Source organism: Pristiophorus japonicus, chromosome 2, assembly GCF_044704955.1.
Source record: "Pristiophorus japonicus isolate sPriJap1 chromosome 2, sPriJap1.hap1, whole genome shotgun sequence".
NCBI lineage: Eukaryota > Metazoa > Chordata > Chondrichthyes > Pristiophoridae > Pristiophorus > Pristiophorus japonicus.
Window position 1 is genome coordinate 153,254,104 of NC_091978.1, and position 26,859 is coordinate 153,280,962.

Consider the following 26,859-nt stretch of genomic DNA (forward strand, 5'->3'; position numbering starts at 1 on the left):
GGGAACTCTGTTTGTATGAGCGCCCATTACTATCAACGAGAATAACCCCCTAAAACCCTAAAACACTGCACAATAAATTTTTTAAAACTCAGATTTAAAATTAATTAAAATTAAATGTAATTAAATATTTTAGAAAAAAATATATTTTGTAGAATTTTTTTTAATGTGTTTTAATCAGCTTAAAAATAAACCTACCTTAATGGATAGGGTTTTTAACATAAAAATGAGTGATTAAATTTAATTTTTCTATTTTTTTTAAAGTGTTAATGCTGGCAAAAGTAAGCTATGCACCTGCTTTTACAAGGCACAAAAGTTTGATGGATATTCGCTGGCCATGAGTTGGGCAAATAGCCCAATCTCTCCTGTGCAGATGTCCTTCCTGCGGGGATGCATTTGATCTGCCTGAGGAAATTCTGACAGATCGGAAACCATTTTTTAGCGCATGCGCACCACACCCCGAGAACTGGCTTTTGCAAGGCCTCACCAGGTCCGTGTGCACTTCGTACAGACCCGACGAGGCCGCCATTTTTGGCCCATTATGTTCTCGTATCAAATTCCTGTCTCCATTATTTTTTAAAAGTTATTAACATTCTTATTTTAACATAGTTAATGCTTCTATTAAAATATCAGAGAGAAATTTAACACTGGTGTATTAAGCCTTCCTACATGTGCTTATTTAGCTACCCCCAGGGAAGATGTGCATTTAAGGGAAAGCTAGCTAAGCACATGAGGGAGAAAGGAATATAAGGGTATGCTGATGGGGTTAGATGAAGAGGGGTGGGAGGAGGCTTGTGTGGAGCATAAAGGCCGGCATGGACCAGTTGGGCCGAATAGCCTGTTTCTGTGCTGTCAACTTGATGTAACTTGATGATATGTAGTACCAGTCACAGTAATATCCAAGCTTTATTAATTCACAGGATTACAATTAACTGTTACAAAATAGATTATTATTCTGGTCAGACATTCAGAGTTATTTTGTAACTTAGAACTTCAGTTCGATAAAATTGGACAGAATAACTTCCCAAATGGATTTTGGATGACTTCATACCTGAGTTACATTACATAATTTGTGTTGATGGAAAGAAGAAAGCACTTGACATGGACTTGACATTGACGGTGGATAGGCAATGGCAAACATTTAAAGATCACATGGATGAACTTCAACAATTGTACATCCCTGTCTGGAGTAAAAATAAAATGGGGAAGGTGGCTCAACCGTGGCTAACAAGGGAAATTAACAATCGTGTTAAATCCAAGGAAGAGACATATAAATTGGCCAGAAAAAGCAGCAAACCGGAGGACTGGGAGAAATTTAGAATTCAGCAGTGGAGGACAAAGGGTTTAATTAGAAGTGGGAAAATAGAGTATGAGAGGAAGCTTGCAGGGAACATAAAAACTGACTGCAAAAGCTTCTATAGATATGTGAAGACAAAAAGATTAGCGAAGACAAACGTAGGTCCCTTGCAGTCAGAATCAGGTGAATTTATAATGGGGAACAAAGAAATGGCAGACCAGTTGAACAAATACTTTGGTTCTGTCTTCACGAAGGAAGACACAATTAACCTTCTGGAAATACTGGGGGACCAAGGGTCTAAAGAGAAGGAGGAACTGAAGGAAATCCTTATTAGGCGGGAACTGTGTTAGGGAAATTGTTGGGCTTGAAGGCCGATAAATCCCCGGGGCTTGATAGTCTGCATCCCAGAGTACTTAAGGAAGTGGCCCTAGAAATAGTGGATGCATTGGTGATCATTTTCCAGCAGTCTATCGACTCTGGATCAGTTCTTATGGACTGGAGGGTAGCTAATGTAACACCACTTTTTCAAAAAGGAGGGAGAGAGAAAATGGGTAATTATAGATCGGTTAACCGCCTGATATCAGTAGTGGGGAAAATGTTGGAATCAATTATTAACGATGAAATAGCAACGCATTTGGAAAGCAGTGACAGGATCGGTCCAAGTCAGCATGGATTTATGAAAGGGAAATCATGCTTGACAAATCTTCTAGAATTTTTTGAGGATGTAACTAGTAGAATGGACAAGGGAAAACCAGTAAAGTGGTGTTACATTAGCTACCCTCCAGTCCATAGGAACTGATCCAGAGTCGATAGACTGTTGGAAAATTATCACCAATGCATCCACTATTACGAGGGCCACTTCCTTAAGTACTCTGGGATGCAGACTATCAGGCCCAGGGGATTTATCGGCCTTCGAGCCCAACAATTTCCCCAACACAGTTTCCCGCCTAATAAGTATTTCCTACAGTTCTTCCTTCTCTTTAGACTTTCAAAAGGCTTTTGACAAGGTCTCACACAAGAGATTGGTGTGCAAAATTAAAGCACATGGCATTGGGGGTAATATACTGTGTGAATAGAGAATTGGTTGGCAGACATGAAGCAGAGAGTTGGGATAAATGTGCCCTTTTCAGAATGGCAGGCAGTGACTAGTGGGGTGCCGCAGGGCTCAGTGCTGGGACCCCAGTTATTTACAATATACATCAATGATTTAGATGAAGGGATTGAGTGTAATATCTCCAAGTTTGCAGATGACACTAAGCTGGGTGGCGGTGTGAGCTGTGAGGAGGATGCTAAGAGGCTGCAGGGTGACGTGGACAGGTTAGGTGAGTGGGCAAATGCATGGCAGATGCAGTATAATGTGGATAAATGTGAGGTTATCCACTTTGGTGGCAAAAACACGAAGGCAGTATATTATCTGAATGGCGGCAGATTAAGAAAAGGGGAGTGCAACGAGACCTGGGTGTCATGGTACATCAGTCATTGAAAGTTGGCATGCAGGTACAGCAGGCAGTGAAGAAGGCAAATGGTATGTTGGCCTTCATAGCTAGGGGATTTGAGTATAGGAGCAGGGAGATCTTACTGCAGTTGTACAGGGCCTTGGTGAGGCCTCACCTGGAATATTGTGTTCAGTTTTGGTCTCCTAATCTGAGGAAGGATGTTCTTGCTATTAAGGGAGTGCAGTGAAGGTTCACCAGACTGATGCCCGGGATGGCAGGACTGACATATGAGGAGAGACTGGATCGACTGGGCCTGTATTCACTGGAGTTTAGAAGGATGAGAGGGGATCTCATAGAAACATATAAAATTCTGACGGGACTGGACAGGTTTGATGCAGGAAGAATGTTCCCGATGTTGGGGAAGTCCAGAACCAGAGGTGACAGCATAATGATAACGGGTAAGTCATTTAGGACTGAGATGAGGAGAAACTTCTTCACTCAGAGAGTTGTTAACGTGTCAAATTCTCTACCGCAGAGAGTTATTGATGCCAGTTCATTGGATATATTCAAGAGGGAGTTAGATATGGCCCTTACGGCTAAAGGGATTAAGGAGTATGGAGAGAAAGCAGGAATGGGGTACTGAGGTGAGTGATCAGCCATGATCTTATTGAATGATGGTGCGGGCTCGAAGGGCCGAATGGTCTATTCCTGCACTTATTTTCTATGTTTCTCTGTTTTTTAAATATGTCCTATGAACTCAGATGTCACTGCTTCACAGTCATTCATCTTTTGCTGAATTGTAATAAAGTATTTTACCTACAACCTGCAGAAACACTGTAGCATTTGACATGCCAAAACCATTTCTGGCAAAACAGGTGAAACTTCCGGTGTCATTGACTTTCACTGAATCAATGTTCAATGTCTGTACAATTTGATAGTATTTATCGAAGTTGTTGGATGACGTTGTCACTATAGCTGCCTGTAAGTAATATGAGAGAGAATAATTTTATTTCATGTAGTTAGTTGTTTTCTGAATAACAGTGAACAGTACACTTAGCATGCTCTTTACAAAGCTTGTCCTAACCCTCAGCACCACAATTCTTTGCTATATTCTCTTTTGTAAAATTTCTTAGCTTAATTTATGATTGATTTTCACTAATCCCCATAGTACCACTCTGTGACAAATCCTGGCAACTAGCCTTCCAGATAAGGCCAGTAGCCAAAGTCATATCTTCAAGCACAAAGTTCTATGCCTCAGTCATAACATATATCTCTTCCATCACTGTTTCACCATGACCAATTGCACAGTCAATTGAAACTTTTGGCATATAAATTACCTTTATCAGAACTTATGAATAAACTCTTGGAAACTGATGGTAACTGAGTGATTAGTCCAGGAACTTTACTGCATATCTTCTCCACTTTGTAGATTCAAATCAAAATAAAATACAGCAGTGGAGATACAAACCAAAAGAGAAAAACAGAAGAGAGTAGCCTACAGGTTAATATGGTCGAAAGATCATCAACCTGAGGCATTAATTCTGTTTCTCTCTCCACAGATACTGCCTGACCTGCTGAGTATTTCCAGCAATTTTTATAGATAATATAGTCAATGGAGTCATTAACATATTTGTTTTAATTCCTTCATTAAAATCATGACAAAGTAATGTCATATGAACACATTAACTGTTTGAACACTAATAGCACACACATCGGGGCCGATTTGTATATAAAGCAAATATCGGGGAGACGGTGGACTAAGTGATCGCACTGCCAGCCTGATGACTCTATAGAGAGGCCCTAACCATTTTCATGGTTGAGCTACATTGAATGGAATGTGGAAGCCGATCGGGGTAGTGAGTTGCAGGAAATCTTGCGACCAGAAGTAAGTGCTTAAGTGGGGGAGGGCGGGGAGATACCGAGTGGCGGATTCATGCTGCTTCAGGCTCCAGAAAAATCAGTGCCACATGTCATCTGGGCATTTTGGAGTGATCGCCAGCACTGCTTTTAAGGACCACTGATTAGGTTGCTCTACATCCAGGTACCACTGGATGGGACATGTACGGCACATGCTCCATTGGTACATGAAAATTGCTTCTTGGTTCCTACAACCAATGGAGGACCCCAATTTAAACATTTTAATAAGGCTCCCTTATTTTGTTTCAGATGGGAGCAATGGTCACCCATTTTGAGGCATGCTTGAAAATCGAGTTGAGCAAGCCTCAGGCCAGGTAGCAGAGATTTTTTGAATTTTTTTCTGTCAATCAGCTTGTTTATCAGCATAGATGAGGCAGTAGACATGCTAACCATCGTCTGTAATAACTTTTAGTCTAGCAGATACTACAAATCATATTTGGTTTGAAAAGTATATTATAATGCTGTAATCAAACTCAACTGTTATGAAGTCATTTAATTCCTCAATTGTGTGATAATTTTGTAACAACTAAGAACCTTTTAACAACAACATCCTGAGTTCTACTAGCTTGCAGATGTTCAGTTAATTAAGCTGCATCACCTCATGAGAATGTAGCAGCTTAACCGCAGCAGAGATTTAAACATGTTATGTGACTGGTCCACAGTGAAGCAACAAAGAAGCAGCTACGTGTAATAATGAAATGTCATTAGTCCACCTACAGATTGCAATTAGTAGAGCTGCACAGCGTTTACTTTCAAAATGGGAACTTTGGCCCAACCAAAAAAGGGTGTGGTGCCATGAATGAGGGCGTATGGCAAAGATATGAGGAGTGGCGCTCAGGCACTAAAGGAATGAGATTTAGATACCCATCGACAATTTATATCACAAAGTTGCTTTAAGAAGCAGTTCTGCAATACTGCATGAAGCTCTTGTTGCTGATTAATTTCCTTATACATTGTAGGCAGGAAGGGGAATTTCGACACAACAGAACAACATAAAAATAGTTGGGCGAGTTGTTTTGAAGTCAATGGAAAGTAAAGTCAGATAGGGTATAAAACGGCCATCCAACCACAACCCACATAAACTAGGCGAGTCAGTTAAAATCGTGGCTTATATCTCTAGGTTCAACTCAGCAACTCCACTGCTGCCTCGTTTACTTTACAGCCCTGTGACTGTAGTCACGACTGCCATTAGCAATAGTGCTGTAAAACTAAAGAGACATAGGGAAGGCATCAATAAGCCAAATTCATGAGATTTTATTCACTTGACCTCCCTGTCCTCTCCATCCCCTCCCCCAATCTAGTTTCTAGTCTTGATCTTTTTGGTCTGTATCATTACTCTATGATAATCCCCTTCACCACACCTGTGTTTTGTATTTCAACACAGGTCAACACTTGAAGTAACTGATTCAAGAAGGGCTGGAGTTGTTAGCAATCAATGTACATAGTAACAGAGAGAGTTTAGCCATTTGAGTTAATAATATATAAGAATAGGAGTAAGCTATTCAGACCCTCAAGGCTGTTCCATAATTAAATTAGATCATAGATTATCTGTATCCTAACTCCATCCACCCACCTTGGCTCCATTCCCCTTAATATCCTTGGCTCACAAAAATCTAATAATTTCAGGTTTAAAATTATTAATTGAGCTAGCATCTGCTACTTTTTATGGGAGAGAGTTCCACACTTGTACCATCCTTTTGAGTGAAGAGGTGATTCCCACCTTCTCCCCTGAATGACCCAGCTCTGATTTTAAGGTCATGTCCTAGATATCCCCACCAGTGGAAAAAGTTTCTCTCTATCAATTTCTTTCAAAATCGTAAAATCCTCTTAACAAATCACCCCTTAACATTCTATATTTCACGGAATACAAGCCTAGTTTATATAATCTCTCCTCATAATCTAACCCTAAGAACCCTGGTAACATTCTGGTGAATCTGCACTGCACTCTTTCTAAGGCCAATATATCCTTTCAAAGGTGTGGTGCCCAGAATTGTGCACAGAACTCCAGATGTTATCTAAGCAGGGCTTTGTATAGCTGCAGCAAAACTTCCACCCCTTTATATTATAGCCCTCCAGTTATAAAGGCTAACATTCCATTAGCCATTTTGATTATTTGTTATACCTGACTACAGCATTTTAGTGATCTGTGTACATGGACCAGTAAATTTATTTGAACCTCCACTGTTTCTACCTTTTCACCGTTTAAATAATACCCAGATCTAACCCTTTTTAAGCATAAAATGGATGACCTCACATTTACCTACATTGAAATCCATCTTCCACAGTTTTTCTCGCTCACTTAATCTATCAATGTCTTTTTGTAATTGTATGCTCCCATCTACTATACCACCAATCATTGTGTCATCGGAAATCTTGAATATATGGCTCTCTGTTTTATTATCTAAGTCATTAATAAATATAGTGAATAGTTGAGGCCCCAGCACAAATCATAAGAACATAAGAAATAGGAGCAGGAGTAGGCCATTTGCACCCTCAAGCCTGCTCCATCATTTAATAAGATCATGGCTGATCTGATTATGGACTCAGCTCCACTTCCCTGCCCGCTCCCCATAATCTTTCACTCCCTTATCGCTCAAAAATCTGTCTGTCTCCGTGTTAAATATATTCAGTGACCCAGCCTCCGCAGCTCTCTGGGGCAGTGAATTCCATCGATTTACAACCCTCTGAGAGAAGAAATTACTTCTCATCTCTGTTTTAAATCGGCGGCCCCTTATTCTGACACCATGTTCCCTTGTTAGGCACCACTAATCACTTCCTTCCAATTTGAGTACATACCCATTATACTCCTTTCTGTTTTCGACCACCTAACCAAACTCCTAACCAGGTCAATAATTTGCCTTCAATTCCTTGAGCTTTAAGTTTAGCTAACAGTTTCTTATATGGAATCTTATCAAATGCCTTCCGGTTGTCCATATAGATTACACTATAGACATTCCCCTGTCTATTACTTTAGCTACTTCCTCAAAAAATTCAATTAGTTTCAATTACATCAGCCATGGTTCAGTTGGTAACAATCTCATCTCTGAGTCAGAAGATTATGCATTCAAGACACTTGAGCACAAAAATCAAGGCTGATACCCCAGTGCAATACTGAGGGAGTGCTGCACTGTTGGAGGTGCCGTCTTTCGGATGAGACGTTAAACCGAGGCCCCATCTGCCCTCTCACTTGGACGTAAAAGATCCCATGGCACTATTTCAAAGAAGAGCAGGGGAGCTCTCCCCGGTATCCTGGCCAATATTTATCCCTCAATCAACATAACTACAAAACAGATTATCTGGTCATTATCACATTGCTGTTCATGGGAGCTTTTGCCTGTTTAGAAAAAAACAAATAATGGGCTCCAGACACTTGGGCAAAACTTATAAGTTTAGAAAATAATGTAACAGCCATTGTCAAGCTTTAAAAAAGATAAAATGTAGACACAACACAAGTTCCTTAAAGCTCCCATTTCACTGAGATCTGAATCATTTGCATGAATCAAATATTCAATAATATTTTGTAATATATATATATACACGTACACACAATATCATTAACAAACAATGGGTGGAGGTAGGTAACAAAATGGATTCTTGTTCTAGTGGGGAATGTTCACAAGTGCACAATCCAATTTATTCAATATGAATAAAATATCAGTCTGAGTCGCATCCATCACTATAAATAGTTTTTGGGGGGTAATAAAGCATATTAATTTCATATTCAGAAACATATAAAAAATAAAACAACACATTTTTGGAAAAATATTGCTGCCTTGTACTTTGCTTTGAGGCTTACATCAGGTTGCAGGAGGGGCGAGTATTAAGCAGCCCTAGTCTCTGAGCTGCATACAGTCATTTAAACACAGCCATAATGCCATATCAAATCGAATAACTAGGGTTGTAGAGTGGGCTTTAAACTAATTAGTGGGGGGAGGGGGGGGTGGGGAGGGTTCAGATGAGCAGAAATTTAAAAAGTCAAAGAATAAGGAGAAGGCAATAGAGCAGGGTAGCACTGGGGGAAATGAAAACCAGAGCGTGCCAGGAAGGGGCAGAATGTATAAACATAAAAGTGTAACAGAAAGTGGGGTCAAAGCAGGAAAAAATGTTAAAACACAAATTTAAAAGATCTTTATCTGAATGAATGCAGCATTCTTCACAAACTAGATGAGTTGACGGCACAAATAGATACAAATGGGTGTGATCTGATAGCCATTACAGAGACGTGGTTGCAAGGTGACGAAGGCTCGGAACTAAATATCCAGGGGTATTTGACAATTCAGAAGGGCAAACAGAAAGGAAAAGGAGGTGGGTTAGCTCCGTTAATAAAGGATGAGATCAGTGCATTAGTGAAAAACGATATCGGCTCAGAAGATCAAGATGTTGAATTAGTTTGGGTGGAGATAAAGAATACTAAGGGTGAAAAGTTGCTGGTGGGCGTAGACTATAGATCCCCTAACAGTAGCTACACTGTTCAACGGAGTATAAATCAAGAAATAATGGAGGCTCCTAAAAAAGAAATGGCAATGGGCAACTTTAACCTTCATATTGATTGGACAAAACAAATTGGCCAGGGTAGCCTTGAGAAAGAGTTCATAGAGTGTAACCGGGATAGTTTCCTTGAACAGTACGTTGTGGAACCAATCAGGGAGCAGGTTATCTTAGATCTGCTACTGTGTAATGAGGCAGGATTAATAAACGATCTCAGAGTAAAGGATCCTCTAGGAATGAGTGACCATAACATGGTTGAATTTCAAATTCAGTTGGAGGGTGAGAAAGTTGGATCTCGAACCAGTGTCCTAAGCTTAAATAAAGGTGACTACAAAGGTATGAGGGCAGAGTTGGCTAAAGTGGACTGGGAAAATAGATTAAAGTGTGGGACGGTTGATGAGCAGTGGCAGACATTTAAGGAGACATAACATAACTCTCAATAAAAATATATTCCAATGAGAAGGAAAGACTGTAAGAGAAGGGGTAACTATCCGTGGCTAATTAAGGAAATAAGGGATGGTGTCAAATTGAAAACAAGAGCATACAAAGTGGTTAAGACTTGTGGGAGGCCAAAGGATTGGGAAACTTTTAAAAGCCAACAAAGAACAACTAAAAAAATAATAAAGAGAGGTAAGATAGATTATGAAAGCAAACTAGCACGAAATATAAAAACAGATAGTAAGAGTTTCTACAGATACATAAAAAGGAAAAGAGTGGCTAAAGTAAATGTTGGTCCCTTAGAGGATGAGACTGGAGAATTAATAATGGGGAACAGGGAAATGGCAGAGACTTTGACCAAATATTTTGTATCGGTCTTCATGATAGAAGATACTAAAAGCATCCCAATAGCGGATAATCAAAGGGCTATAGGGAGGGAGGAACTTAATACTATCACTAAAGAAGTAGTACTCGGTAAAATAATGGGACTAAAGGCGGACAAGTCCCATGGACCTGATGGTTTGCGTCCTAGGATCTTAAAAGAATTGTCTGCAGAGATAGTGGATGCATTGGTTGTAATCTACCAAAATTCCCTGGATTGTGGGGAGGTCCCAGCGGATTGGAAAACTGCAAATATAACACCCCTATTTAAAAAAGGAGGCAGACAGAAAGCAGGAAACTATAGACCAGTTAGCCAAACATCTGTCATTGGGAAAATGCTGGAGTCTATTATTAAGGAAGCAGTAGCTAACATTTGGAAAAGCATAATACAGTCAAGCAGAGTCAGCATGGTTTTATGAAAGGTTTCACAAATTTGCTGGAGTTCTTTGAGGATGTAACGAGCAGGGTGGATAAGGGGGAACCAGTGGATGTGGTGTATTTGGCTTTCCAGAAGGCATTCGATAAGGTGCCACATAAAAGGTTACTGCACAAGATAAATGTTCACGGGATTGGGGGTAATATATTAGCATGGATAGAGGATTGGCTAACTAACAGAAAACAGAGAGTTGGGGTGACTAGTGGAGTAACTAGTGGGGTGCCGCAGGGATTGTTGCTGGGGCCTCAACTATTTACAATCTATATTAATGATTTGGATGAAGGGACCGAGTGTAATGTAGCTAAGTTTGCTGATGATACAAAGATGGGTGGGAAAGCAAGTTGTGAGGAGGAGACAAAAAATCTGCAAAGGGATTCATCATCATCATAGGCGGTCCCTCAAACGAGGACGACTTGCTTCCACATGGGTTCACAGATGCTTCAAAGAAGGACCCGATATTCGAGTACTGAGCTCCAATTGAAGGGGTGGAAGATGCCTGTGCGTGGATTTTTTTAATGTGTGGTGACCGTTGCACATCAGCCACCACATGGGCTTGACAGAGCTAGGTCTTTAACCAGTGGCAAGGGTTAACCAGGACGGATCTAGTGCGCACACATATCACTGTGTGGGCAGGCCCATGCTGCCCCTGAATCCACGCCTCTTCTGGGCCCCAAACTCAGGCCTCTCCTGGGTCCCAATCACGTTGCTCCACGATCACTCGCCACTCCTTCGCCCCAACCTTGCCGCTCCTGCTGTACCTGCCCAGATCTGGCTGAAATCTCTGAAATACGAAGGGACCTTCAGTGTGCCACCAGAGGACAAGTGTAAGGGTGGAACACCAAAGCAAGTCGGGGCCATAAACGGCGAGTGGCCCCTGGACAGTGTGGTGGCATACCACTTCAGGGAGCAGTGCGAGCTGGTGCAAGAGGGCGACGGCAGTGAAGAAGGCGACTGGATTGGAAGTCACCAAGGTCCAGGTTGGTGATTGGAGCATGGACAGGTACAGCAAAGGGATTATAGACAGGTTAAGTGAGTGGGCACAAATTTGGCAGATGGAGTATAATGTGGGAAAATGTGAGGTTATCCACTTTGGCAGAAAAAAAAGAAAAGCAAATTATAATTTAAATGTATAAAAAGTGCAAAATGCTGCAATGCAGAGGGACCTGGGGGTCCTTGTGCATGAAACACAAAAAGTTAGTATGCAAGTACAGCAAGTGATCAGGAAGGCAAATGAAATGTTGGCCTTTATTGTGAGGGGGATGTAGTATAAAAGCAGAGAAGTCTTGCTCCAACTGTACAGGGTATTGGTGAGGCCACACCTGGAGTACTACATTCAGTTTTGGTCTCCGTATTTAAGGAAGGATATACTTGCAGTGGAGACTATTCAGAGAAGGTTCACTAGGTTGATTCCGGAGATGAGGGGGTTGATTTATGAAGATAGGTTGAGTAGATTGGGCCTATACTCATTGGAGTTCAAAAGAATGTAAGAGGTGATCATATCAAAACATATAAGATAATGAGGGGGCTCGACAAGGTGGATGCAGTGAGGATATTTCCACTCAGAGGGGAAACTAAAACTAAGGGACATAGTCTCAGAATAAGGGGCTACCCATTTAAAACTGAGATGAGGGGGAATTTCTTCTCTCAGAGGGTTGTAAATCTATGGCATTCTTTGGTCCAGCGAGCTGTGGAGGCTGGGTCATTGAATATATTTAAGGTGGAGATGGACAGATTTTTGAGCGATAAGGGAATAAAGGGTTATGGGGAGCGGGCAGGTAAGTGGAGCTGAGTCCATGATCAGATCATCCATGATCTTACTAAATGGCGGAGCAGGCTCGAGAACCTAATCCTGCTCCTATTTCTTATGTTTCTTATGTTTCTTATATGACAGTATAATAAATGTCACAAAATGTTTATGTTAAAATGAAAACTGAGTGAGAAAAGCTATGTTGACACACTGGAATCTTATGGTTGGATCAGCACTGTGCTTGGAATAGATCACCTGTTATCCGGATCCAATTGTATCATATTTGAAAAATAGCCTGGGTTAACAAATTGAATAATTTGTAAGGTTAGCTCAGTTATACTTAGGGGAGAGAAACATTTTCAGAACTTTCCCTCAGGAGATTAAATAAACTGTAAAGAATGAATCAGACGGCAAATACGATGCCACTAGTTGAAGGAATAGGACTAATGGTCTGAAGGGCCTTTACTCTTTTCATATTTATGTTCTTACTGGTATAATAGTGTTCAAATGAGTTATAAGTTGTTAGTTAAGAGAACACAGGCAAATGTTAAATGTACTTACTGTACTTTGGTGATAAGTCCAATTCACATTTACCGCGTGGTTTACATTTTTTATTATGCACTCCTTCTGAAACTTCTCTCCTTCCTTCAGCAACTCCTTCTTTATCTTCATAGTGATTTCTGGTGGTCTCTTGGGGACTGAAACATTACATGAACACTTTATTTATGAGTTACCGTTGCTGACATAGAATAGTGCACTAATAACTACCTCGTTCTGCTCCAAAAGCAGTGGCTGCGCATCCCATTGGGAACCGACAGAAAGCACTTTATACCTTAATTTGCAATACACTGCGAGTCTTCATTTTTTATCTCATGCAATTAAATATTTATTTAACTAATGGAATTAAATATTTAGTTTCATTTTTACGAAATATAATGCTGATATTTACTGGAAAATATATTTTTCGTCTCAAACGTGGAAATCAAAGTTTATTGCTGAAAATCTTGAAAGTCTGCATATTCCACAATATTTTTGCTGATTTTATATAAAAATTCACAAAAGAGCAAACTTCCTTTACTCAGCAGACACGTGTGACAGAAATTGTGTTTCCTTCTGATAGGGATTTTGTAGAGCTTAATGAAATGCTGTGTTTCACGCACTCTTTTCAGATGTAAGGAAAAATACAAAGAAATGATTCTCATTCTGCAACAAAAACAATTTCCTGTCTTTCCTTTCCTCAATGCAATGAAATAGTAGCTTTTTCACACATGGAGGGCTCCTCCCAGTATCATGCCTAAAAGTTCACACATAAACCTGCTTTTTCCCACAATTGTTTCTTTTATTTTAAAAATTCTATTATAGTGGACTGGAATTCGCAGCCGTTACGGGCACGTACGAGGTGCGCATGTGCCCGTAGGGCCCCGCAAGTTCCGGGTTTGGCATGCGCCTAAGCCCAGAACTTGCTCTCTGTCAAGAGGATGCACGCATCTGGAAATAAAAAGCCTTCACGGGCGGAGAATTGCCCAATTCCTGCCCAGTGAATGCCTTTGAAATTCTTACAACTGATAAAAGCAGGCAATAAGGCCTGCTTTAATCAGCGTAAGAATTTTAAAGGAGAGAAAAATATGTTTTTCAATAATTTAAACATTTAAAATCGTGCTAAATAAGGTAAGTTTATTTTTAGACCTGTTTAAATATGTAAATTTATTTTTCAAAAAAAAAATTGTTTTAAATAATTAATTAAATTCTAATTTGATTAATTTTAAATTTGTGATTTGAAAAAATATATATTTTAAGTGTTTAAGTGATTCCGAATCACCATAAGAATGAATGGGAATACCCCCACTTGGATTGGTTGGTTGGCCCAGGGACTTAGGCGCTTCATACGTGTCCCTGGGATACATGGGCCTATATGCAGGCCTTAGCGTAGAGGCCCAAGACCAAAAGTTTCCAAACCTCCTGGATCACCAGGTAAATTTGTAGAAATTTTTCAGGTCAGAGGCATCCACCCAGGGGAAGCCTCCGACTGCAATGTCTGGGCCATTACTCTCAAATGTGCTCCAGAAAAGATAAATCACTAATGAAATATCTCTTTAATATTACAATGTTAGCTTAGCTTACTTGCGAGCAGCTGTCTTGCCACTGAGTCAGATGATTGTGGTGTGAAGCCTCATTATGGAGCTGAGCACGTTCTCGGCTGACAATCTGGTCCAGTAATGAGCGAGTGCTGTTTTGCTGGAGCTTCTATCTTTCACATCAACTGCCTGCTTGCCCTGCCTCTGAATATTACCTACGCTAGGGATGAGGTATTAGTGTCTTTGGTTTCGGCGGATGGGAGTCTTGCTCTACACACTCCCAGCACAGCAGGGACCATAAAGCTTCAGGGCCATGATCTTTAAGTCATCAGGAAGAAATTGAACAAAAAAGACGTAACATAATGCCACGATGCTGAGTACACAAAACTAAAACTTATTTAAATTATGCTGTCATTGAGAGACAGCAACATACACAGAATTTACCTTTATCAAACACTGGTTCGGCCTCAACTGGAGCATTGTGTCTAATTCTGGGCACCGCACTTTAGAAAGGATGTAAGGCCTTAGAGAAGGTGCAGAAAAGATTTGCAAGAATGGTTCCAGGGAAGAGGGACTTCAGTTACATGAATAGACTGGAGAAACTTTGGTTGATCTCTTTAGAGCAGAGAAGGTTGAGAGGAGATTTGATAGAGTTGTTCAAAATCATGAGAGGTCTAGACAGAGAAACGTTTTCCATTGGCAGAAGGGTCGAGAACCAGAGGACACAGATTTAAGGTGATTGGTAGAAGAACCAAAGGCGACATGAGGAAAACCCTTTTTTACGCAGCAAGTGATTAGGATCTGGAATTCACTGCCTGACAGGGTGGCAGAGGCAGATTCAATTGTGGCTTTCAAAAAGGAGTTGGATAAGTACCTGAAGGAAAAAAAATTGCAGGGCTACAGGGACAGGGCGGAGAAGTGGGAGAACCAGCACAGGCTTGGCAGGCCGAATGGCCTCCTTTAACCATTCTATGATTCTAATTATTTTATATATTTAGAATGCTTTACCAATTATCTTTTTGTGGAGATGTATTTCATGGCTAAATCCCCAAATAATCTCAGGGCTCTGATTGATACACTCTTCTCTCTCATTGGCATTATATGTATCGGCTCGAAATGCCAACAGCAGAAAAAAAGACAAATAAAAATTGGATTTTCTCCAAGATATACAAAGTTATGGCTGAATAGCAACAACAAAGACTATCTGCACTGTAACAAGGAACTGTGAACAGTTAGGTTGCATAACCCTCTATTTCTGGTCCTTAGTATGGTACATAACACTGTTATTGGCAGTTGGAAATTAACGCCTAGTCCATATACTTTTAAAAGCTAAGTGAAACCCATGTTTAACATAGACCTGTCAATTATGCAACATCGTAAAGTCAGCAGGCTAAATCAATGTTTTGCATATCTCAAAAAACACGGTGAGAGTCAATTATCATATTGGATGTAAAAGAGGACTTCATAGGCAAACTGAAAGTAGACTAGAGTATGTAATATTACACCATAACTGTGAGTACTCAACCAATTCCAACAATGCTCTTGATCTTGTAACTATTTATTCTCCACACGCTTAAAATATAATTTAAGTTCAATAGGACAGATTTTCCGACCCCTTTGCCTGGCACTGCATGGCACCTCTGTCTCATACACTACTTCTCAGCAATGTTATTTTCATTAAAAGCATCCAAGACAGCCCTCTTTGATAAGTATGTAGTTTTACACAATACCAACCATGGTTTAATTTGTGCAGAGAATATATGATGAGAAGCCATGTGATACAATAGGTACCCAACAGGTACCCTGATAAAGTGCGACATCCCCACCGACACCTGGGAGTCACTGGCCAAAGACCACCCTAAGTGGCGGAAGTGCATCCGAGAGGGCGCTGAGCACCTTGAGTCTCAACACCAAGAGCATACAGAAAGCAAATGCAGGCAGCAGAAAGAGCGTGCAGCAAACCAATCCCACCCACCCATTCCCTCAACGAATATCTGTCCCACCTGTGACAAAGTCTGTGGCTCTCGTATTGGACTGTTCAGCCACCACAGAACTCACTTCAGGAGTGGAAGCAAGTCTTCCTCGATTCCGAGGGACTGCCTATGATGATGACCCAACAGGTGAGCTGAACTTAAAACTCAAAAGTAACAGAGTTGTGAGTGAGTTATACCCAGAACCCTGCATGGGATATCAATCAGATCCTATGTTATCAACACGTTCCTTTAGGGGTAAAACAAGCATTTAATATATAGACCACGGATAAACTGTGGCCCTTGCAAGCCTCTGTTCCAGCCTCCAGACTGAATCGGATTTGATCCTGTTTCCTGTCCTCTAGTGGTAGAATTGATTAAACAGCCCGTCTTGTTGATGCCCCCAGCTACTGCAGCTCGAGCCTAAATCAGCTTCTCTCCAACAATGGAAGGTAGACAATAAGCGACAGTGCAACACTGGGCTAGCCATAGTTCTATATGGCATATTGCTTGTAAATTGCCTGGAGCAGGAGGGTGGAGGGAGGCAGTGAAGTGTGATGGGGGGCGGGGGGGAGTCGAGGTGAGAGGGTTAAAAACCCCTGGAGCCACAATTGTCTTTATCCCCAGCTATTGGAAGATGGACTGTGGCATTTTTCTCCCATAGATTGAGAATGTGACTGGGTGCACCTCTTTTTAAATAGTAGGATATAAGCAGCAGAAACATTACCCTTTCTAAACTGTTTGTTGCTGAACCACTTTCCCTATACATGTAAGTAACCTCATGCTAAATAGTGAAAACTTTCAGCTAGATTATATTTCCTTAAAAAATGACAATTGATACCTGCATCAGATACTCTCTTCCTTTCCTCCCCACAAACATACACTCAATCAATTCTAACACATGGTCTTGATCTTGTAACTATTTATTCTACACACATATACACACACACACTTTGTACAGGACACACACATACACTCACAGGGCACACACACACTTTGTACAGGACACACACACACACACTCACAGGGCACACACACACTCTGTACAAGGCAAACAAATACACACACATTCTGTACTTGATATGCACACACACATAGGGCACCCACACTCTATATAGGGCACACACAATCTGACCAGGTCACTCACATTCTGCCTACACACATACACACTTTGATAATAGTAATGTGAACATGTTTGTATGAAATTCTTTGTCTATCATTTTCACATATTCCAATCAATGCTGCACCTGAATGCCCAATGTACTACCGAGTGTGAAGTTGAGTATTGCAGATCCTAAAGACTATAAAAGTCCCAGGTTCAATCCATGGACCGCATTGAGTTAGATGAATCCAGTTGGGATAGCAGGAGGACAATGAATCTCTATTCCCTGGGCTTTGGGGGGGGAAATAGGAGCCAAGCTGACTGTCTCACTTACTATAACATGTGCAAACATGGACGTTGAGTGAAGCCAAGATTACGCTCAATTGTATTGCCCTTTAATGATGAATAGCCTGGTACTAGTCTAGGGTTAAACGTGAAGAATAGCCACTAACATAAAACACCACAGAGTGTTTAGCACTCATTGACCTGTGCATAATGCAACCTTTTTTTGGGGGTGGGGGGAGGGGGCAGAGAGATGGGGAGGAAAAATTGATGAGGTCTGTTATGAGAAAACAAATGCTGATATCTATCTATATTAATAAAAACATGTCATTCTTAGGTTGCATTAATCTTCATTCCATGAATCTAATGACATCATTACCTGGTATTATCTGCAATTTAAATTCTTCTGATTTTTTCATTATACCATTCTTTACAACGGTACACACATAGTACCCTTCAAAATGTCTCTTCAGATTAGTGATGCTTATGCCAGTGTAGATGTCGGCAGTATAGGACAGGTCTTTAGGCATGGTTGCTCCCTTACTTCTCTCCAGTCTGAGGTTTTCAATCGAAGGGGTTGTAACTCGACAAGGTATGACAGCCTCACCCCCTTCTGTTCCACCAATGAACCTCTGCCTCTGTGTTGGAGTTAGAAACAAAGCCTTGGGATCTTTAAAAAAAAGACATAGAAAATATTAAATATGAAGAAGAAAATGGTTTCAAAATGCTTGGATATTAAAAGCTACAATATCACCAGCATTCAGGTTCCATTACTTTTACAATGTGGCTGTCGATGTAATTGTTATTAATCAGCAATATGTAGAGTTCTGTGAAATACTATCATTGTTCCTGGGTACAGTACTAAACTATGAAAATTTCATGAATAGGTATTGAAGGGAAATGAAATGAAAAATAAATTAATCACAGATTTATAGTTGGCAGGAGTTTTAGTTTTATATACAATCTCCCAAAATGTACCCTTCTGTATCCCAGAATGCTCTAACAGACTGAACCTTACAGTGGGGAGAGGCAGATTTCCTGCTCTGAGCCCCCACATCCTGAGCTACTAATCACAAATATGACACCATGAGAAATTGCTGATTTGGAGGCCACACAGTTCCCCAGAGATGAGAATAAAAAGCAAATAACCAGACCCCCCTGGACCACTCACATATATTTCCTTCAAAAAAGGGTGTAAAGATAAACCCAGCAACAATAGGCCAGTCAGTTTAACCTCAGTAGTGGAGAAACTTTTAGAAACAGTAATCAGGGTCAAAATTAACAGTCACTTGGATAGAGGTGGATTAATTAAGGAAAGCCAGCATGGATTTGTTAAAAGCAAATCGTGTTTAACCAACTTGATCGAGTTTTTTGATGAGGTCAGAGAGAGGGTTGATGAGGATAATGCGATTGAGATAGTGTACATGGATTTCCAAAAGGTGTTCGACAAAGTGCCACATAATAGGATTGCCAGGAAAATTGAAGCCCATGGAATAAAAGGGACAGTGGCAGCCTGGATACGAAATTAGATAAGCAACAGGAAACAGAGAATAGTGCTGAACTGTTGTTTTTCAAACTGGATCAAGGTCTTCAGTGGTGTTTCCCAGGGGTCGGTTCTAGTACCACTGCTTTTTTTGGTTTATATTATAATGATTTGGATGTGGGGTACAAGGCACAAATTAAAAATTTGCAGATGACACAAAACTTAGAAGTATAGTGAACAGTGAACAGTGAGCATCATCATCATCATAGGCAGTCCCTCAAAATCGAGGAAGACTTGCTTCCACTCTATGGGCCCAAGTTTCGGATCCCTGGTAGAACGGCGCACCTCAGAGAGGCCCGCTTAATTTCTAGAACTGAAAAAGCGCCAAATACTTACCTCGCGATTCTCCGATATCTGTAGGCCTGTTTGTAGCTCAGCACGGCGCAGCAGGAGCTGCTGGAGCGGAGCTACAGTCCTGCGCCAAAAAGAGTGCCGGCAACTGCACGTGTGCATAGTGGAGGCTGCGCGCGTGCACTGTAGCTCCTGGCCCTCCGAGCGCGTCCTGTCTTCGGGCGATGACCCTATCCCTGGCCGAAGGGACGTCTCCCCTATCCCGGGCCGTGGCCTGCCTGCCCATACCTCCTCGGCGGCAGGGCCTGCTCTTCAGCAGGCTGTTGGAAGGCTCCCGGTGCTGCAGTAGGTGAGTAGAAACTTTTAATTTTTTATTTATTGATTGATTTTGTATTTTTTTTTATTTTTATTTTTTTTATTTTTTTTGATTGATTGATTTATTGGTTGATTTATAAGAACATAAGAATTAGGAACAGGAGTAGGCCATCTAGCCCCTCGAGCCTGCTCCACCATTCAACAAGATCATGGCTGATCTGGCCGTGGACTCAGCTCCACTTACCCGCCCGCTCCCCGTAACCCTTAATTCCCATATTGGTTAAAAATCTATCTATCTCTGACTTGAATACATTCAATGAGCTAGCCTCAACTGCTTCCTTGGGCAGAGAATTCCACAGATTCACAACCCTCTGGGAGAAGAAATTCCTTCTCAACTCGGTTTTAAATTGGCTCCCCCGTATTTTGAGCTGTGCCTCCTAGTTCTAGTCTCCCCGACCAGTGGAAACAACCTCTCTGCCTCTATCTTGTCTATCCCTTTCATTATTTTAAATGTTTCTATAAGATCACCCCTCATCCTTCTGAACTCCAACGAGTAAAGACCCAGTCTACTCAATCTATCTTCATAAGGTAACCCACTCATCTCCGGAATCAGCCTCTTGAATTGTCTCTGTACCCCCTCCAAAGCTAGTATATCCTTCCTTAAGTAAGGTGACCAAAACTGCACGCAGTACTCCAGGTGTGGCCTCACCAATACCCTATACAGTTGCAGAAGGACCTCCCTGCTTTTGTACTCCATCCCTCTCGCAATGAAGGCCAACATTCCATTCGCCTTCCTGATTACCTGCTGCACCTGCAAACTAACTTTTTGGGATTCATGCACAAGGACCCCCAGGTCCCTCTGCACCGCAGCATGTTGTAATTTCTCCCCATTCAAATAATATTCCCTTTTACTGTTTTTTTTCCCAAGGTGGATGACCTCACACTTTCTGACATTGTATTCCATCTGCCAAACCTTAGCCCATTCGCTTAACCTATCTAAATCTCTTTGCAGCCTTTCTGTGTCCTCTACACAACCCGCTTTCCCACTAATCTTTGTGTCAGCTGCAAATTTTGTTACACTACACTCTGTCCCCTCTTCCAGGTCATCTATGTATATTGTAAACAGTTGTGGTTCTAGCACCGATCCCTGTGGCACACCACTAACCATCGATTTCCAACCCGAAAAGGACCCATTTATCCTGACTTTCTGCTTTCTGTTCGCCAGCCAATTCTCAATCCATGCTAATACATTTCCTCTGACTCCGCGTACCTTTATCTTCTGCAGTAACCTTTTGTGTGGCACCTTATCGAATGCCTTTTGAAAATCTAAATACACCACATCCATCGGTACACCTCTATCCACCATGCTCTTTATATCCTCAAAGAATTCCAGTAAATTAGTTAAACATGATTTTCCCTTCATGAATCCATGCTGCGTCTGCTTGATTGCACTATTCCTATCTAGATGTCCCGCTATTTCTTCCTTAATCATAGTTTCAAGCATTTTCCCCACTACAGACGTTAACTGATTTATTTATCATTTATTATTGATGATGGCCCTTTATTGGTAAAAGTGAAGTGGTTAATGCTTTGTAAAATCCCCTAACTTCCCTCTAACTTCCCTTCCACCCCCACCTCTCGCAACCTGCACCTAATTTATAAAGTGCAGGCAAGGTTTTTCTGAGCGTACAAAAATCGACACTTACTCTGTTCTAAGTTAGTTTGGAGTAACTTTTCGCTGCCTAAACTTGCAAGACAGGCGTAAGTGGCTGGTAATGCCCCCGTTTGAAAAAAAAACTGAACTAAAACAAAACTATTCTAACTATCTAGAACTGGAGCAAACTAAATGCCGAGAATTGCGATTTCGAAGATAATCCATACTAAACTAGTTGCTCAAAAAAAATAGGAGCAACTCGAACCGAAATTTGGGCCCTAAAAGTGAGTTCTCAGGTGGCTGTACTGTCCAATGTGGGAATTACAGTCTCTGGGGAGCCTGGTTTTCCGCACGCTCCTTCCGCTGACTGCATTTGGCTTCTGCAAGCTCTCAGCGATGAGACTCGAGGTGCTCAGTGCCCTCCCGGATGCTCTTCCCCCACTTGGGCCAGGGATTCCCAGGTGCCAGTGAGGATGTTACACTTTATCAAGGAGACTTTGAGGGTGTCCTTGAAGCATTTCCTCTGCCCACCTGGGGCTCTCTTGCCGTGTAGGAGTTCCAAGTAGAGCACCTGCTTTGGGAATCTCGTGTCGGGCATGTGGACAATGTGGCCCGCCCAATGGAGCTGGTCGAGTGTGGTCAGTGCTTCGAGGCTGGGGATGTTGGCCTGAGCGAGAACACTGATGTTGGTGCATCTATCTTCCCAGTGGATTTGCAGGATCTTGCAAAGGCAGCGTGGTGGTACTTCTCCAGCACTTTGAGGTGTCTACTGTATATAGTCCACGTCTCTGAGCCATATAGGAGGGCAGGTATCACTACTGCCCTGCAGACCATAAGCTTGGTGTCAGATTTGAGGTCCTGGTCTTCAGCAAGACATAGACAGGCTGGTGAAATGGACAGACATGTGGCAGATGAAATTTAACGCAGAAAAGTACAAAGTGATGCATTAATGTAGAAAGAATGAGGTGAGGACATATAAACTAAATGGTACAATCCTAAAGGAGGTGCATGAACAGAGAGACCTGGGGGTATGTATGCATAAATTGTTGAAGATGGTAGGGCAGATTGAGAAAGCAGCTAAAAAGGATTACGGGATCTTGAGATTCATAAATAAAGGTATAGAGTACAAAAGTATGGAAATTATGATGAACCTGTATAAAACACTGGTTCGGCCGCAACTGGAGTACTGCATCCAATTCTGGGCACCATACTTTAGGAAGGATGTGAAGGCCTTAGAAAAGGTGCAGAAAAGATTTATGCGAATCTTATGAGGGATTTCAGTTACATTGATAGACTGGAGCAACGGGGGTTGTTCTCCTTGGAGCAGAGAAAATTGAAAGGAGATTAGATAGAGGTGTTCAAAATCATGAGGGGTCTGGACAGAGCAGATAGAGGGAAACTGTTCCCATTGGCAGGTGGTTCAAGAACCAGAGGACACAGATTTAAGGTGATTGGCAAAAGAACCAAAGGCAACGTAAGATAAACTTCTTTACGCAGCGAGTGGTTAAGATCTGGAATGCACTGCCTGAATGGATAGTGGAGGCAGACTCAGTTTTATCTTTCAAAAGGGATTTGGATAAATATCTGAAGGAAAGAAAATTGCAGGGCTACGGGGAAAAGCAGGGGAGTGGGACTAGCTGAGAGTTGGCATGGGCTCTATGGGCTGAATGGCATTCTTCTGTGCTGTAACCATTCTATGATTCTATTCTATGATGCGTAACATAGTAACATGTCATCATCATAGGCAGCCCCTCGAAACGAGGTTGACCTTGCTTCCACGCCGAAAAGGGATAAGTTCACATCATCAGCCACCACATGGGCTTGACAGAGCTAAGTCTTGGTCCAGTGGCAAGGATTAACCAAGACGACTGGAGACCAGCTCTGCTGCACGGACTTGTAACATGTATCCAAGTAACAAGCGTTTGAGAGCAAATGTCCACACCAATCTGACACATGGAGGAGATGTGTTGCATGGGAAGAGAAAAGAAATGAGAGGAGAAAAATTACTTATTGATGGACAGGAATTCTGCCTTCGCGTGTGTCTCAGTTTACTGTCTATTTGTTGTCTCTTTCCTCTGGATCTGTTCTCTCAAAGTATTTTGTTGTGTGTGCCTTTCTTTTTCTCTTTCCATTTTCTTATTTTGCTCCTTTGCCTCTATGTTACATTCAAGCCAGCTGGTTGGTGGCAGGATTGGAACACCATTCTTCCCTCTGTTTTCCAATAAGAAAAACAAGAAAATGCCATTGGGAGGTGGAACTAACCCATCCAAAGCAGTAGCGAAAGGCAGAGCCCCTGCCTTTTTACGAAACCGATGCATTTTCATATGGTGTATATATCTACCGATATCCACACTTAACTCTTGCTTTTAGAGGAAAGCAAACATGGTTTAGGCCATTTAGGACTGAGATGAGGAGAAATTTCTTTATTCAGACGGTTGTGAATCTTTGGAATTCTCTATCCCAGAGGGCTGTGGATGCTCAATTATATTCAAGACTGAGATCGATAGATTTTTGGTCACTAAGGGAATCAAGGGATATGGAGATAGTGCAGGAAAGTGGAGTTGAGGTTGAAGATCAGACATGATCTTATTGAATAGTGGAGCAGGCTCGAGGGATCTTATGGCATACTCCTGCTCCTATTCCTTATGTTCTTGTGGATTTCAAGTGAAGGAGTTCTCCAACCAGTAAACTTTATTATCTCACTCTCTTAGCAACAGTGTAGGATTTCTGCATCCCCAGAAAAAACAGGCAGGAACAGGAACATTTATTTTATTGAAGCAGCAGATTTTGTTTGCAGACACAGAAGCCTACCTTGCCTGCGCTCTAAAATAAAATGGCCCAAAATAAAAGTTAAGTTAATCACAGCAGAAACATTGTCAAACCAATTGCTTCTAATATTTCTGGTGGGTTTGATCAAGGTACATATAAGGCCAACCTGGAAACTTACAAAAGCAGATGACCAGCTCCCAAAAAAAGCTGCCAATGACCCACAACTCAAATAACAATCAACAATTCCAAAACAGCCCTGACTACAGGTCGCTCAATTAGGCCTACTGCTTAAAATGACCAAATAAGTTACGCAAAAATCGTGCAGGAACAGAAACATTTATTTTATTGATGCAGCAGATTTTGTTTGCAGCAGAAAAGTGGAAAATGGAATTCTATCTGGAAAAGTGTGAGGTAATGCATTTGGGGAGGGGCAACAAGGCAAGGGAATACGCAAACAATGGTGGGACACTGAGAGGTGTGGAGGAACAGAGGGACCTTAGAGTGTATGTCCACAGATCCTTAAAGGTAACAGAACAGGTCGATAACGTAGTTAAAAAGGCACATGGAATGCTATCCTTTATTAGCCGCGGCATAGAATACAAGAGCAGGGAAGTTATGCTAGAACTGTATAAAACACTAGTTAGGCCACTGCTTGAGTTCTGGTGACCACATTACAGGAAAGATGTGATTGCACTAGAGAGGGTACAGAGGAGATTTACAAGGATATTGCCAGGACTGGAAAATTTTAGAAACATAGAAATATAGAAAATAGGTGCAGGAGTAGGCCATTCGGCCCTTCGAGCCTGCACCACCATTCAATAAGATCATGGCTGATCATTCCCGCAGTACCCCTTTTCTGCTTTCTCTCCATACCCCTTGACCCCTTTAGCCATAAGGGCCATATCTAACTCCCTCTTAAATATATCCAATGAATTGGCATCAACAACTCTCTGCGGCAGGGAATGCCACAGGTTAACAGCTCTCTGAGTAAAGAAGTTTCTCCTCATCCCAGTTCTAAATGGCCTACCCCTTATCCTAAGACTGTGTCCCCTGGTTCTGGACTTCTCCAACATCGGGAACATTCTTCCCGCATCTAACCTGTCCCGTCAGAATCTTATATGTTTCTATGAGATCCCCTCTCATCCTTCTAAACTCCAATGTATAAAGGCCCAGTTGATCCAGTCTCTCCTCATATGTCAGTCCAGCCATCCTGGGAATCAGTCTGGTGAACCTTCGTTGCACTCCCTCAATAGCAAGAACGTCCTTCCTCTGATTAGGAGAACAAAAATGAACACAATATTCCAGGGGAGGCCTCACCAAGGCCCTGTACAACTGCAGTAAGACCTCCCTGTTCCTATACTCAAATCCCCTAGCTATGAAGGCCAACATACCATTTGCCTTCTTCACCGCCTGCTGTACATGTATGCCAACTTTCAATGACTAATGAACCATGACACCCAGGTCTCGTTGCACTCCCCTTTTCCTAATCTGCCGCCATTCAGATAATATTCTATCTTCATGTTTTTGCCCCCAAAGTGGGTAACCTCACATTTATCCACATTATACTGCATCTGCCATGCATTTGCCCACTCACCTAACCTGTCCAAGTCACCCTGCAGCCTCCTAGCGTCCCCCTCACAGCTCACTCACACCACCACCCAATTTAGTGTCATCTGCAAACTTGGAGATATTACACTCAATTCCTTCATCTAAATCATTTATGTATACTGTAAAGAGCTGGGGTCCGAGCACTGAGCCCTGCAGCACCCCACTAGTCACTGCCTGCCATTCTGGAAAGGACACATTTATCCCGACTCTCTGCTTCCTGTCTGCCAACCAGTTCTCTATCCACATCAGTATATTACCCCCAGTACCATGTGCTTTGATTTTGCACAACAATCTCTTGTGTGGGACCTTGTCAAAAGCCTTTTGAAAGTCCAAATAGACCACATCCACTGGTTCTCCCTTGTCCACTCTACTAGCTATGAAGAAAGATTGGATAGGCTGAGGTTGTTTTCATTGGAACAGAAGAGGCTGAGGGGAGCCCTTACTGCGGTATATAAAATTATGAGGGGCCTAGATAGAGTGGATAGGATGAACCTATTTCCCCTAGCAGCAGGGTCAATAACCAGGGGGCTTAGATTTAAAGTAGTTGGTAGAAGGATTAGAAGGGAGATGAGGGGGACAAAATCACCCAGGTGCTGGGGGGGGGGGTCTGGAACTCACTGCCTGTGAGGGTGGTAGAGGCAGAAACCCTCATCACATTTAAAAAGTACTTGGATGTGCACTTAAAGAGCCATAACCTACAGGGCTATGGACCTTGTGCTGGAATGTGGGATTAGGCTAGGTAGCTCTTTTTTGACCGACACGGACATGATGGGCCAAATGGCCTCCATCTGTATCGTGAAGCACCTTGTTTCTCTACACTAAAGGCATTATAATAATGAAAGTTGTTATTGCTGTTGGTCAACTCTGGCTGAAGATGCGAGTTCTGAATGCCAGTAGGTGGGTACAGAGTACCTCTCATGCAGTCTAACCTGCCTGGCATCCTGTCAGTGATCCTTCTCTTCCAAGCAATTTAAATAGGGGAATTTTGATAGGGAGACCCATTAGTATCAGTGCTAGGGGCAAATTAAATTCAAACAATTGGCACAGAAGCTCATAAGAACCTAATTGCCAGGCACAATACTTTACAGTTTGGGCAATAAAAACCTGCCACTA

General features: G+C 41.8%; 1 protein-coding gene across 1 annotated transcript in view; it reads right to left on the reverse strand.

The window, feature by feature from the left end:
* The window catches only part of kita (KIT proto-oncogene, receptor tyrosine kinase a), a 128,182-nt gene that overhangs the window by 68,748 nt on the left and 32,575 nt on the right, over positions 1 to 26,859 (reverse strand). The window contains exons 3-5 of the mRNA XM_070860634.1: positions 17,946 to 18,236; positions 12,699 to 12,835; positions 3,547 to 3,709 (exon numbers count right to left, since the gene is read on the reverse strand). Of these exons, the coding sequence (XP_070716735.1) occupies positions 3,547 to 3,709; positions 12,699 to 12,835; positions 17,946 to 18,236 (591 nt within the window). The remainder of the gene's footprint in view (positions 1 to 3,546; positions 3,710 to 12,698; positions 12,836 to 17,945; positions 18,237 to 26,859) is intronic.